Source organism: Helobdella robusta (genome assembly GCF_000326865.2).
Source record: "Helobdella robusta unplaced genomic scaffold HELROscaffold_8, whole genome shotgun sequence".
Taxonomy (NCBI): domain Eukaryota; kingdom Metazoa; phylum Annelida; class Clitellata; order Rhynchobdellida; family Glossiphoniidae; genus Helobdella; species Helobdella robusta.
Window position 1 is genome coordinate 2252417 of NW_008705459.1, and position 15255 is coordinate 2267671.

Genomic DNA, 15255 nt, shown 5'->3' on the forward strand with positions numbered 1-15255 from the left:
AAAAGCCAAAGCAGATAACTATAATATACTTGGAAGTTAAATTATAATTTTTCATAAATTTTTAGTTCTATCAATTGTTTAAATTAATATGTTGTTTCACTGTGTGTTTGGTGCTGACGTTTCTGAGTTGTTCAAGTTTTGAATCGGAATCGAGTGAAAGCGATTTGAAATGTTACATAATCGATCACACACTGGAACTTGATTTTCAAAATCAGCTACCTTCGTTGGCATTGACACAAATATAACTTTAGAGGTGTCTAACTAAAATCAAACATCGAAATCAATTTTCCAATTTTTTTAATTTTTTCTCGTTGGCATGCAAGTTAGGCGTTAATTTTATTGTCAACTGTGTGTGATTTTTTAAAATTATCGAATTTGAACTAAAAAATTGTGTGGTATATTCAAAAAAATAGAACTGAAAATGTATATAATGTTATTTCATTAAAATGTTTTCATTAACTACAATCCCGCAAATCAGTAGGAAAGCCACTATTCCAGCAAGTTTGCCTGTCTGCCATGTAGCGACTGTTTCATTTCTTCTAGTCGGTCTCCACATTTTTTCGTTTTCTTCTTCGTTATTTTCATTTCTTTTCTTTGTTTTGCCACTTTTTTTCGTTTTATTTTTCTCTTTCTTTGTTTTCCCACCCTTTTTATCCTCCTCCTCCTCAGTTTGGTCACTTTGGTCCTCTTCACCGTAAGTGCCGGCATCTTCAGGCTCAACTTTCTTAACGAGGATGGGATGAAAATTCTCTTCACTGGCTCCAGACTTATCCCTAATCTTTCTAACAGTCTTGTTTAGAGGTGCTCTATGTTTAAATTTATTTGGTTCGGTAGTAACAGCAAGACAGGCGACGATTACAAATTGCCAGACGCACATCTCCATGTTAGTAGAATTTGAATCAAGAACTAAATGTAACACAAATTTATAAATAATATTTTTTTTTATTTATAATTTACCCGCGTATAACCATTTTTTTTTGCTTTTAAAAAACGTATGTTCTTTTAAGTAATAAAAAACGTAAACAAAAGAATATATGTTATTGGTTGAATTACGTTGAAGGGAAAAATAAAAGATGCATTTATTGAAATTTAAAAAATGTTGGACGACGTCACGATGTTGAAATGAAGTCACGATTATTTTTTCCAAATAAATTTAAACGAAATTTTTAAATAATTAATTTAAGTTCATTGTTAATTTATGTATTTTTATTTTTTATTAACATTTTTTATTTAATTTTGTAACAAATTAAAATAGTTAAATAATTGTAACGTTATAATATAGTCAGGTTCTTGGCATCAAAAATTAAGTCCAACGGATCATCAATTCAACAATCATTCATTTTTCCTCTTGGAACCAATGAAAAAATGTCGACTGGACAGTTCTCCAACTTTCAAAACACAAAAGTTTGCACCAATTATTTAGCGTTTGATCAGCCTGGTTCGAATACTGTCTGTCGGAAATTTAAAGACCATCATATGCGTATCATGCAGTGCTTGCGCGTTCACGAAAAATTAATTGACAAGCATAAAATAATATGCAAGCATCTCTGCGATTGATAGAATGAAAAAATGTGATTTATTAAAAAAACCATCTATGAACAGTTATTTGAAAATTTTTATTTTTCCTAAATTAACAGAAAATTAGCAGAAAGAAGACGATTGTAAACCGGAGCGTTTAGGTTCAATTAATATATCTGATAAGTACTTAGAAAATAATTTAGATTGAGACTTGTACATAAATGCGCAAATTTTAAAAATTAGTCAATATTTTATAGGTAGCCAGTGCAAGAGAAAAAGATATGGAGATATATGAGAAAAGAAAGGGGCACGAGCAAATAGACGAGCAGCTGAGTTAAAAGCTTTACTTAAAGGATAGAGTATAGAGTCCATAGTAGAGCGAGTTACAATAATCAATCCTAGATAAGACTGACGAAGTAACAAGAAGGAGAAGAGTAGGATCATCAAGAGAAGGCAAAAGTTTTTTATTCTACGTAGATGAAAGCAAGAGCTTCTAGCAACACTATTAATCTGAAAAGAAAGAGACATACTAGAATCAAAGATAAAACATAGACTACGAAACTTATGAGAGAGATCAAGAGTTTTAGAATCAGGTAAGATAGATAATAGTATGTATAGTAATAGAGTGTTTAGATTTATAAAAACAAATTAATTCAAGTTAACTAAAATATGTCGCAATATATGTAGTTACAAATAATTTTTGATCAGAAGTAAGGTTTAATAAGTCATAAATATTATTAATAAAACGTATAAAAATTTTTAAATTAATGCAAATTTTATTCAATTATATAATAGAGTGCAAAACAAAATAATTTAGTAATAATGTACCTAGCAATGTTAAAATAAATTAGTGATATTATGGATTTTAAACTTAAACGGGGCTAAAACTTTAGAACTAGTTATATGCAACGGGTTAAGAACATTTCTGGAGGTTTATCGAACATCTTCATCTAAGGCCGGATATAAAGTAGAGGCAAAAAAAGGTATAGACTTAATTGTTGGCTGGCTAACCTTCTTTCACAACAGCCAGTAAAATGCAAATAAATACCTTTATCTTCAATGTGGTCTTTTTTCCTTTTTGGAGGTCTCGGACCCATCTTTAAATTTGGCCTTGTTACCATCCAAAGGCCTCTATGAACTATTGGGAGAAATACAATTTAAATTAGGATCTTTAATATAAACCATCGTCAAATTTTTATCTCAAACTTTAACATATGCATCTACTCCAATTAAGTAACATTTAACAAGTTATATATTTACAATTTTCAAAAATGAAATTTGGAAGCATTTAAAACCGATCAAAATTTTAATGATTTATTTGGAAAATAATCAATAAAATAGTCATTCATAAAACGATAATAGTCGTTTCATTGAAATAAAATGAAAAAGATGAAAAACACGCCAAAATAAAATTTTATATCATTCACTAAAAACATGGAACATACATTCAAATATAGATTGATGGAACAAAATGAAACCATTCACATGCACCCACGTATAATAGTGCAACGATCATCTCAACCAGTATCGTATTCACAGCGCAATTAACAGCAACGAATATGGCTTTAAACTACATTTTAGTTAGATGAAACAATTTTTTAAGTGTTATAACTCTTAAATTAGGTGAGACAGTCCCGAATTTTGTCAACCCTTGCCCAATATTTTTTGCTTTTTACGCACCCATAACGAATATTGAAATAGTAATTCAATAATGATGGTATGATGTATAAATGTTTGTTTTGACATGATTGTCTTCAAGAGAGGACGATATATATGATTATTTGAAATTGGAATTTTTATGAAAAAATGTCTGTATACAACTATACATATATATATATATATATATATATATATATATATATATATATATATTATATGTAGTTGAATTAATAATAAAAATTATTCTCTTACATTTTTGTTTATATTTTTATTTTTGTTTGAACTTTATGTATGAACAGAACATATTAACATATCTTCATGTACATTGTTTATGTGTTAAAATTTTGTAGTTAATATTGTGTTGCGGGCATAGGGACATTTTGTCTTCGCCCATGTTTTTTTCATAATAATAATAAATTTAAGGAAATGCGCTTAAATATATTTACGTTACGTACATAAACGTAGATTTCTTTGATGTTTCTAACACAAATACATCAATAAAACCATATTTTTAACCAATTAACTGCACTGCTATGTCAGTGATGATAAGGATTCTAACAAATCACATAAAAGAAAAATTTAGAATACCGACATTTTTCGAAAATGCCACTAGAAACTCGAAATTTGCAGTATCGTTCTACGTTTGTTTCATGCCAATTATTGCTAGTGCAGGTCCCCTTAAGATGTGTGGTTGGCGGGACTCGGAAAATGGTAGTCCCCAGGTGCCACTAGAGACTTGAAATCTGCGCTCTCGTTAGTGCTCTTTAGTGCCGTAATTATTTTTGTTAGGGTTGCTCGCTCTTTTTTCTTAAATGCGAAATGTGATTTTCTGTTTGGATTTACTTCCATAGCCTTATCCACAAATGGCCGCAAGGCAGCGAAAGTTTGTATTCAGAGTTTCCCTTTCCTTGGTGGATGGCCAGACAAGCTTAACAAGCACTACCTGCCTGGAACGAATGTTTAAGACGCCAGTTACTCGACGTCGCCCTCTCCTGTTAAACAGCTTCGCTACGTGAAAGCCAGAAGAAGGACTTGACTAACCGTAGTGTGACACACCCACTGCCAATGGGAGTATTTTCTAAGAGATAGGAGTTCAATTCCCAACCCGCCCAAAGCTTAGTCAACCCATTTGAAGCCTATATATTCAGGATACACACACACAAACAAACACACTCACAATCACAGATGATCTTTATAAATATTATTCATTGTCAGCTTGTGAGTTATTAAATTTGCACCAATTCACTGGTATGCATGATATCAGATGTTTCAAAAATGAAACTTTTATCTAATAGATTTCAATTTGCTGATTTCAAATATGTAATCCATTTTTTTTCTATCACGTACAGTTTTTTCATAATTCCAAAATAATGGCTTACAACATCAAACAACTGAAATAAATTATATAATCCAGATAACGTCTGATATTTCAATGATATAATCCAATATATGTGCAACAAAATCTGTGTATATATTCATTACCCACATGGATAATGTTGTATGCACACAGACACACACATGTGTATATGAAATTGCTTATATAATCCAAAATCTAGGCCTGCCGGTTTAATTAAAATAAATTCATTATTTAGTATTGAAATTTCTATTCATTTTAATTTATTTGATTTAACATCACTACTAGTTCGATTTCAGAAAATGTTGTTTGAATTCTCCCCATTCATATTTGTGAAAATCAGGATACACGCCTCAGAAGCAAAGGCTGTCCATCAGTGGACTTGTGAAAAAAATGTATCATGCATATTTAAAAAAAATTAGGTGATCAAGATAAACCATGGGCATCTCATGTTTTATGCAGGACATGTGTAGAAGGACTAAAAAGTTGGAGCAGAGGTTTGAAAACTTCTTTAAGTTATGGAATTCCACTAATTTGGCGTGAACCCAAAAATCACACAGCCGATGGTTACTTCTGCATCCCGACAGCCCCTCTCCTCCCGAAAAAATAATCCTAGCTACGGTCTTGAACACATATATAACCCTAACCATAGCTCACGAAAGGAACAAAATTTAGTGGCCCAACCAGCATCAACCGAACCGACCTGCACAGAAGTTGTAAAGGTTCAACAGAGCAGCAAGACGCAACAGAAATTGAAATTTTGGGTTTGTGACAAAACATGTTCTTTCGTTTTTATAACTTCGCTTTTAATACTAAAATGTAAAAATATCAAAATATGTTGCAAACTCTTGCAATAAACATAAACAACAAATATTATTTTTTATGTTGTTTCTATAATTTTGAAATACTTTAAATAATTAAAGTCCTCTTAGTTGGGAGTCCTTCAAGAATTGTGACCTTGCACTTCCAAGGTTCAGTTCCTCTCTACTCTGGTAAAAGAGATTTCTGTTATTGTCGGCGTCGGCAGTAACCTAAATGAAGTGAACATGAACATCTTTTTGCTAACTTTAGTTTAGGGAATAAATCAAGATATTTGTTAACAACTCTTTCAACTAATATTATTTTTTATAAAAAAAGTATTATACTTATTTTATTCTATTTATATATATCCAACAAAACACTCAGATTGAAATTGAACAAACTATTTTTTCCCATTTCATATAATCATTTCTTTTTTATATATTAATTGATTTCAAATCATCTAAAATTTTTTAAAAATATTCTGATGTTAGCTGAGCAAACCTATATTTTTTTAAAAATCATATACATTCGATTAGTTGTAATTGAACAAATTATAAAAAACGTTCATTTGTGCATTTGCATACATACATGTACGTACACGTTGTACCTGTCTTTGAAACGATATCTGGTTATGTTTGCACTGGTAAAATAAAAAGCTTCTCTGCTATCTGTGTATAAATGTACATTTAAATTTTAATTCGGACATTTCATGGTTTTTGAGGCTTATATTTCAATAGATTTTTTTTTGTGACGCCTGCCCATGTTTATATGAACTAACATCGCCGATGCATACAATATTCTTTCTTTCTCTTTTTTTTCTCTTCTTCTTTCTCTCTCCCTCTCCTCTCTCCCTCTCCTTCTTTATTCTTTCTCTCTATTTATCAACACCACAAATAACTGCACGCACGTTCCGATATGTTTGATCACTTGTGAATTATGTACGTACATGTATTTATTTCAACCGTCATTCATCCCTCTTCATTGCGTCTGAATGGTTTTTTTATTTTTACTTAATCATAAATCACGTTATAAACTTGTTTCTTTTATCATCATAAGTTAACTATTTAATTTTCATTGTGTGCATTTTTTCATATATGTTAAACCTTTGATTGTTTTTCTGATAAAACGAATAAAAGTATTTTTTTGAAAAGTATACAAAGCACGATTAAAATATAGAAATAGAATCGTGAAAAGTTGTTTAATTACATCGATCAATCTAATTTTTTCATTTATATATTTAACGAGGTATTAAAAACATTTAAAAAATTGTTTAGTGACTTAATCATTAATATCCTTTTTTGCATGCGAGTTAGAACAACTTAAACAAAACTATTGTCATACTCTGTTGTGTACGCTATATAAATACCTTTTTATTTCTAGCAGAATGATAAATGCCTTGAAATTAGAAATTCAGAAATATGGAGAAAATACTTCCATAAGGGGTTTATCTAAACTGTTCAAGTCAAATGATAAATTTTTAAAGTTGCTCTGGTTGATTTTATTGCTGGGGTCTTCAACATACATGACTATGAGACTGGACAAGCTGTTTTCCGATTACTACTCCTACCCTGTTACCACAGAGTACGGAGAAAACGTTCGTGCAGTTCTTCGTACATATTCACACTCGCATGTTTATTTTACAGCAATGTCGGTTTCATCCATTGGTTCAGGATTTAAATAAACTCCTTTTAAAGGACGCACATTCAAAGAATTGACAAATAACAGTGCTTTTTAGAATTGTTGCTACTAATTTTGCTACGACAAATAAAAATAATTTTAAAATTTAATTTTCAGATTGGACAGAATATTTTGTTTCCGGACATCACGTTATGCAACATTGATCCATTCGCTACAAGTCAATCAAAAGAATTTTCTCTTGACAATTATTTAGCAGCATTAAATTCAATTCAAGATCGTTTTTATGAATATATTAAAAAGACTGGACTGATTTATATATTCGACGCAAACTCTGCTGCATATATAAACAACACGTTCAACGAAATGAATTCAGTAACTGGTTACATAATAAATTTGAATAAAGAAATGCTGAAGTCCAACGACTGCCCAAACTTCATCGTCGATTGCAGTTTTTTTGCAACAAATTGGTTTAAAACCAAAGAAACTTGTTCCATTTTCAATTTCACGAAACGATGGAATGTAAATTATCATACTTGTTACACGCTTAAAAGTGGCGACTTGAACTTTTCTCATTCAAATATAATTAGGGGTTTAGATGTATTACTGAATGTTGGACCACCAAATTTTATTCAAATACCATTTAAATCGGCGTTAACAAGCTCTCAAGCGAGAGGAGTGCAAGTGAGTGTGCACAGTCCTGGAACCCCTCCCGATCTCAAACGGGGATTCAACGTGGCTCCGGGCACCGAAAACATCGTGGAAATTGTTCAAACGGAAAGAAATCGCTTGAAAACTCCTTACAACAAGTTTGCAAAAAATTTCACACGTTTTTGTATTATATTTTTTGTGAATAAATAAATTTATCAAGAAACCCTGAATTATAGATTGGGCTGTACGCGCAAGAGTCACTTTTACAACTCTTCTGACAAGTATACTCACGATTTGTGCACTGAATACTGCCAACAAGAATATACCAAAAATGTTTTCGGCTGTATTACGCACCAGTTAACTGTACCAGAGAATGAATTTGATAACATACCATTTTGCGGAAACTTCTGCTACTATTTCGATATGAATATAAACGTTTCAGCCATCGAACTAATTAAAAACACAGTTCTAAAACTAACGAACAGCTTGATTGTGAATAAAGATTTTCGTGGAATGGGCTCAAGTGAGTTAATATTTCTCAAACATTATTTCAAACTAAAACTATTTTTTAATTGCAGATGCAACGAAAACTGTAAATTGTGTAAACAACTGTCTGATGCCTTGTCATGAAATGTCATATCAATCTTTCCTCACGTCAGCAAGTTGGCCACAATCTTCTGTGCAGCTTGATCTCTTTGAAAAATTTTTTATTAATCGTGGGTGCATGTATAACCCTAGAGTAAGAGCAAGATACGTGAATTACTACGAACAAATCCTGGCTAACAAACGCGACAGAACATCTCTTCTAAACTTAACCGTAATGCCTGAATCCCTTCTCAAAATCAAATTTGTGATGAAACAAAACTTTCCTTACTTTCAAACGGACAAACCTGTATACACAGATGACATGATGATTGGAGCAGTGGGAGGAATGTTGTCCCTCTGGTTGGGCATCACCGTGGCAAGTGGAGTGGAGGTCATAGAGCTGGTCTACTTGCTGTTCAAGCGTTGCTGGGAGCATAAGAAATTAAACACATACAAATTTTACATGAACACTGTTGTTGATAACAAAACTGGTTCGCTAAATTAGATGTAACGCCTTTGTGAATAACAATAGTAAAGAAAATACAATTGGCACCATATTTTTTCAATTTTTGGAAGTTTTTGTTTTTCAATCTGGTATGTTTTTAACGCTTTGAGACGTTCATAGGCAGGAAGTAATCAGAATGATTCGTGATTTCGTGAGATTAATTAATGATTTTTTTGTATTATCTTAAATATTTGAATTTAAAAAAATTAAATTTAAGCTGATTGATTGTAACTTTTATATTACATGAAAACTTTTAAATAAGAAATAAGATTCCACAGAGCAATAAAATGTAAATTTCAATGTTCGCACAAAGCATTCATTACTTAAAATAAAATAATTCTATTTAAAACCAAAAAATCAAAAAGCAAGCAGCAAACAAAATTATAAGAAGCTTAATAATAAAATATTAAAACAATCTGAATATAAAATCAAACATCGAAATAATACACGAAACATTGAAGTTTTAAATCAAATTTTGTAACATTTAGAAAGGATTTCAATCAAGAGGTTTAGCTAGTTTCAATGACAACAACGTTTTAAAACAGTTTAACAGCAAATTTATATTTTAAGATTAAATTTAAATTGAAAATAATTGAAATAAACTTGATAGATAAGGATAGATTTGAAGGTATATGCAAACTGATCATTGGATCTTATAATTTTGTAATTGTGGTAGTAACGTTTTATTTATTAAATCAAATGATCAAAATTGAATGAAGTGGAGTGATCTGAAGATCATAAAGACGTTACAATCTTGTGACAGACCACAAAATGAATGAAATTAGAAAACAAATCAAGTTAAAACAATTTCTAGACAAAAACAATAGCATGTTTCACAGTTTCTTATTCTTGTTTATCTTCTTCGTGTATACAAATTCATAATTTATAACAGTTGTTACAGTGACGGTAGAACATCAATCAAATTTTATAAACTCTTCACTATTTTCATGTAAACATTTTAATTGAATAGTTTTGCAAATGTTTTGTTTGTTTATTGATAAACGTTCTGAAACATTGCATAGAATAATATTTTTCAACTTATATAATAAGAAAAGATACAAGAATGTGTGTGTGTGTGTTTGTGTGTGTTTTTGAGTGTATGTGTGTGTGTGTATGTATGTGTGTGTGTGTGTTTTATTATGCCAGTATACATGCCTTTTGGAATTATTAAGGAGTATATGGAGGGGTCTAAATAAATACACATGTTTATATATTGTTTAATTTTGTGAGTTGAAGGCTGGAACGTAAGCAGAAAAGAACATTGTAGAAAGACCAACCAGTTCTGTGTGCTAGCGATAAATTTACCCAAGAATATGTAATAAAGCGAGGAACAGCTCAAAATATTGACTCAGAAAGATATATTGAGAAGCAAAATTACCGCCTATCTCAATCATTCAGCTGCTAAATGTCTAAGCGATGTCGTAAAATGCTTGGATAGCAAAGTAGACAAGTGCTAAGAGCTAATAAAACTGCATACAATGTTTATTAATGAATTAACAAAGAAACAGTAAAGTGGAGATGACCTTGAGTCAAAGTTGTTTTGTGAGTATATAACGCAATTTGTTGGTAAAAATTTCAAAATGTCGTCAGATTTCATCAAGTACGTGTGAAATAAGATTTTTGAGATTTTATTGCTTATCTATCGAAATTATTTGGATATTTATTTTGTGAACCACTGCAATGTCAGCTAAAACGTATTTTTGAAAAATATTGATAGCGATCCAATATGAAAAAATAGATTCTTGAAATGCAGGAGGAAGCGGAGAAAATTAAAAGAATGAAAATTGAAAAAGCAAAACAGATGAACGATATGCCTTGTACATGGTCTGCAATGATCGCGTTACCAACATCATTGTTCACCTCACAAGAACTTAAAACAGTTGATGCCACTGCCACAAATACGTTAGACAAACCAGAAACTGGTGGCACATCAAAACGGAAAGGCAGTGTTGATTATGAAATCGCGGTGAAAGAATTGAATGAACATTCTAAAAATTGTGGTCCAATCAGCAAAACAACAATACCGTTTGATGAAAACGAAAAAGTTATCAAAATCAAAGATGAGAATGCAAACTCAGAAGATGCAGAGAAAAAAGAAATGAAAAAATGGATTCGTGAAATGCAAGCGGAAGCGGAGAAAATAAAAAAAATTAAAAGCGAAGAAGCCAAACGGATGAACGATACGCCTAGCACATGGTCTGCAATTGTCGCGTTACCAACTACATTAGACTGGCAACTCCAAAGAGAGGCCCAACAGGTCTAGGTGAAGGTGCCAGAAGAGTGAAAACTGTAAGAAGAAGAAAATATCAATATCAAGCATACGGGCAACAGTATGTAACACATTCATTTATGTTTGCACCACCTCCACCGATGTTTGCAACATCTCCACCTATGTTTGCAACTCCTCCACTGATGTTAGCAACACTTCCGCCGATGTTTGCAACACCTAGACCAATATAATTGCAACACCTACACCAATATAATTGCAACACCTACACCAATATAATTGTAACACCTACACCAATATAATTGCAACACCTACACCAATATAATTGCAACACCTACACCAATATAATTGTAACACCTACACCAATATAATTGTAACACCTACACCAATATAATTGTAACACCTACACAAATATAATTGTAACACCTACACCAATATAATTGTAACACCTACACCAATATAATTGTAACACCTACACCAATATAATTGTAACACCTAGACCAATATAATTGCAACACCTAGACCAATATAACTGCAACACCTCTTCCAATGTTTGCAACACCTCCACCAATATAGGCCAACATATAGGGGGTAACCAATGTGGGGATCTCATTACAGTCCTTATTGACATGAATTGACATTATTGACATATTGTAGCTATTAATAAATTGATAACTTTACTCTTTTACTATTAGTATAGATGACTACACTGTTTAGCATTATAAATGAAACAGTTAACGACTTTAAAATAAAAAGTTATCAAATAAAAGTTTAATGACAATAAAAGCAAACACCGTTACCGCTACGAATAAGGATAATAAAATAGTTTTTTAAATATGTTGTTAATAGCCCTATTGGTAAATCTTCAGAAAACCTAACTGCAAAAATTTATATTTTTCTCGTTTAAATAAAATTGAGTTTTTCATTTGAATGAGAGTAACACGATTGTGGTCCAATTAACCGGCATCTACTTTATGTAATTGTAATATATAAAATAACGAAACTACTCGGTGTCTCCACAGCGATAGGGGCTTCCACGAGAAAAATTATGTAACTTATTAATTTTAATATTTTCAGTGATAAAAAAGGAGAATAAACAAAAGAAATTATTATTTTTTAGTTTTTTGATAGTTTCTTTTTTCGAGTAATCTATTGCAGAAGATTTAATAACAGTTGACTCCACTCTCACATTTTCTTCCTTGCTTGCAATTAAACCCGAGACAGTTGACAGTACTGAGATGTTTTTCTCTGGTTATTATGGTGTTGGTGCTATTGATGGTGTTGCTGGTACTGGTGTTTGTTGTGGTACTAGTGTTGATGGTTTCGGTGATTTTGGTGGTTTCGGTAGAGGGTCATGATGTTTGAACTTACTACAAACTTTTTTTTTTCGTTCTTTGCAATATTTTTACTGTTACATTTGTTGTTGTTTTTGGTGTTGTTGTTGTTGGTTTTATTGTAGGTTTTATAGATGTTTTCCTTATCGTTGTTGCTATCGTCCTTTATTTTCCTAATAGGAATTGGTTCCGAGTTTTGTTTGTTTATGTTTGGGTCAGTATCGTTTTTGCTTTTTTGGGTATGAAGTTGATTTGACAGTATTGAAACTCGTCTTCAAGTTTTTAAAGATGGTAAAGTTTATTTCAATCGGTGGCTCAGTTTGGTTGCTGGTTCCAGGAACCACGTTTGCTGCCGCAACTTGGTTGCCGATTCTTGAGACTACATCTGTTTCTGCAACTTGGTTGCTGGTTCCAGGGGCCAGGTTTGTTAATTTAGTTTGATTGGCGGCTTCAGAGACCATTTCAACGGTTATAACTGCTGTCTTTTCATAAATGTTCCGTTACTCTGGTCATTTTAAACAGGTAGTTTTGCAGTTTAAAGCAGCCACTCCAACAAAGACAAATCCATCAAGCTGGAACAGCAATTTATGTTGTTGTTGTATAGACGCTTTAACGGCACTTCAGCTCTCAGCCCCGGTGCTATGTTGTGCCATTGTCTGTATTCATTGCCGTTGGCTATCAAATACTATCATAATATCTTAAATCTTTGATGAAGTTTATAACAGCGGTGATGTTCTCAATGGTTTTAAAATTATCAAAGATTTTTTCAGATATAGAATGTTTCAGCTTTATAACTTGAGATTTTTCACATAAGAAGATATGCCGTATTGTTAGCAATTTATGTACATCACAAGATAACAACTTTCTCACCATTTAAATATCGACCGTCGCTTAGTAGCTTCAAGAGTTACAATTAACAACTTGCTCGTTGTTGTAAAGTACCATCATTCATTTTTCTTAAATCGGTTAAACTTTTCGAAATTCATGTTTTACATTTATCACATAACCTGTGATTTGTTCAATTTATAGTGAGTTATGTTGAACGCAAAGTGAGCTAATTTTCTTATGGTAGACTACACTGTCGTAGTTCAGTAATTCAGTAGGCATGGAGTATAAGCCGCTTGGCTTGTCTGAGTTATTCATCAATAGCGCTTGAATTAATATAGTAATTTAGTGTCACAGTTTATACCTTCCCGCTATAATTAATTAGTAGCACTATCATGGTAGTTACGATTTAATATAGAGATAAGTAGTCAGGGTGACCGTGATAGACTGCTCTGGTTTGAATCATTTGTGCCATTTTCAGAATTTTTATTCTGTTAGAACTCACAGAGTTGGCCGGTTGGAGTAGATGGGTGTCGCGTACAAATTACCTGAGGAATGTGTAGTTTGCAAGCCATTAATTTTGTGGCATGTCCTTGTGTGATTTGTTATTACTTACTTTTTGATAAGTTATAATTAATTCGTAGATAACCTATTTGTAGTAAATAAAGATAAGCGATAATTATTTCAACCCGATGTTTTATTCTTACTCACGCACTAAAGACGGAGCCACAAACGTCTGCTCAAACTTGTGACACTACAACTTCACATCCTTAGCGAGTGATAGCTTGTGAATAATTATTATTGTCAATAACTAACCCGGAGGTAAAAAGCCCAGGTAATTAATGGCTTCTTTTAATAAAATATTAAGTATGGCAACATTTTATTTTCTATTATTCATCCATTCATTTAGTAGCAAATTAAACCATTTCCGAGGTTTGTTTGTGTATAAAATGGTCCACTTTTGATTATAAAAAAATCTGGAATTTCTAATTAACAGATCATACCTTCAAAATATTGGCAAATAAACAATATTTTTGTATCTTGAAATGACTGTTGCTATGGCGACTAGCCAACAAAACTCCAGATTAAATTCATTCCACGTTGTCAAGTGTTTGATCAACTGATCAAATTCAAGCATCTCCACATCGTGGAATCACTGCGCAAATAAAAAATAAATTTGTATTTGTAAAATTAAATAATTTTTACGTATATACATATTTATCTGCTCCTTCATTTGTTCTTTCATAACTCATTTATTTATTCATCTATTACACTCATAAACAGTTCTTGAATGATAGTTTTACCTGCACATTAGTCTAAAAATTTTTCGAAATATTGCAAAATTACGTGTTCGTATATCAAAAATATATATTTTAACTATTAAATATTTTTTAATTTAATAAACTGTTATTGATTACAAATGGCGACAGTGTAAAATATCGATAGACACTTCAGAAGTTCAGACAGGCTTTCTTAGACGTCGGGATTGTCTATAAAAAACTGGGAATGCAATTAGAACGGTTGTCGGTCGCATGTCTCACCATGGTCCTAAGTTATCATCATCTGTTGTAAAATAATTAATAATTCTTCGATGAAAAATTTTTCTGTTCGTTGTGTCATTAAATAACCAAGTGTTTCTTCAAGTTATTATGTTGACAAATCCATAGAAACAAACTGCAATTGTAAACGCTTGAATTTTTAACGTGTTAAATATAAATTAAATGTTATCTTACACCCATCACAGCATCATCATAACTAGATTTATTAATGCTATTCTTCGATCTTGTTTGATATCGTTGCATTTTGAGTTTTCAAAACACTCAATGTAGAATAAGTCGTCGTCAGCAGCTTATCTATCAAAAAAATTTCCAGCGAACTTTTAAATAAGGAATACACAATCAGATGTAGACATTGTTGAAATTAATTAGAAAAAGTGTTTTAAATATATTCTAGAACTTGTTTATCCAAACTTTTATTAATCAAAATAAAATTTTTTTGAAAAAAATGTATAACAAGTGATCAATTAATATAGACACGTTGAAATCCAGCCGCAGCAGAGTGATATAAATTAAATTTCACAATTATTGATAAACAATGTTCCATTTATTAAAGCTCGAGCTTGTAAAGTATGGAGAAACAACGTCAGTGAAAGGACTTTCAA

The 15255-nt window shown here is 31.6% G+C and overlaps 3 protein-coding genes across 3 annotated transcripts; 2 read left to right on the top strand and 1 right to left on the bottom strand.

Moving 5' to 3' along the window:
* Window positions 1-433: 433 nt before the first annotated feature.
* HELRODRAFT_165540 (hypothetical protein) lies at window positions 434-883 on the bottom strand (the record flags this gene model as incomplete). The annotated part of the gene is made up of 1 exon (XM_009032099.1): window positions 434-883. One exon carries the CDS (start codon window positions 881-883, stop codon window positions 434-436), a length of 450 nt encoding a protein of 149 aa, XP_009030347.1.
* Window positions 884-6716: 5833 nt separating this feature from the next.
* On the top strand, window positions 6717-8708 carry HELRODRAFT_165541 (hypothetical protein; the record flags this gene model as incomplete). Its single annotated transcript, XM_009032100.1, has 4 exons — window positions 6717-6926; window positions 7127-7776; window positions 7855-8141; window positions 8197-8708. The coding sequence occupies 4 exons, from the start codon at window positions 6717-6719 to the stop codon at window positions 8706-8708; spliced, it is 1659 nt and encodes a 552-aa protein (XP_009030348.1).
* Window positions 8709-10455: 1747 nt separating this feature from the next.
* Window positions 10456-10971, top strand: HELRODRAFT_165542 (hypothetical protein; the record flags this gene model as incomplete). The annotated part of the gene is made up of 1 exon (XM_009032101.1): window positions 10456-10971. The coding sequence occupies one exon, from the start codon at window positions 10456-10458 to the stop codon at window positions 10969-10971; it is 516 nt and encodes a 171-aa protein (XP_009030349.1).
* Window positions 10972-15255: the final 4284 nt, after the last annotated feature.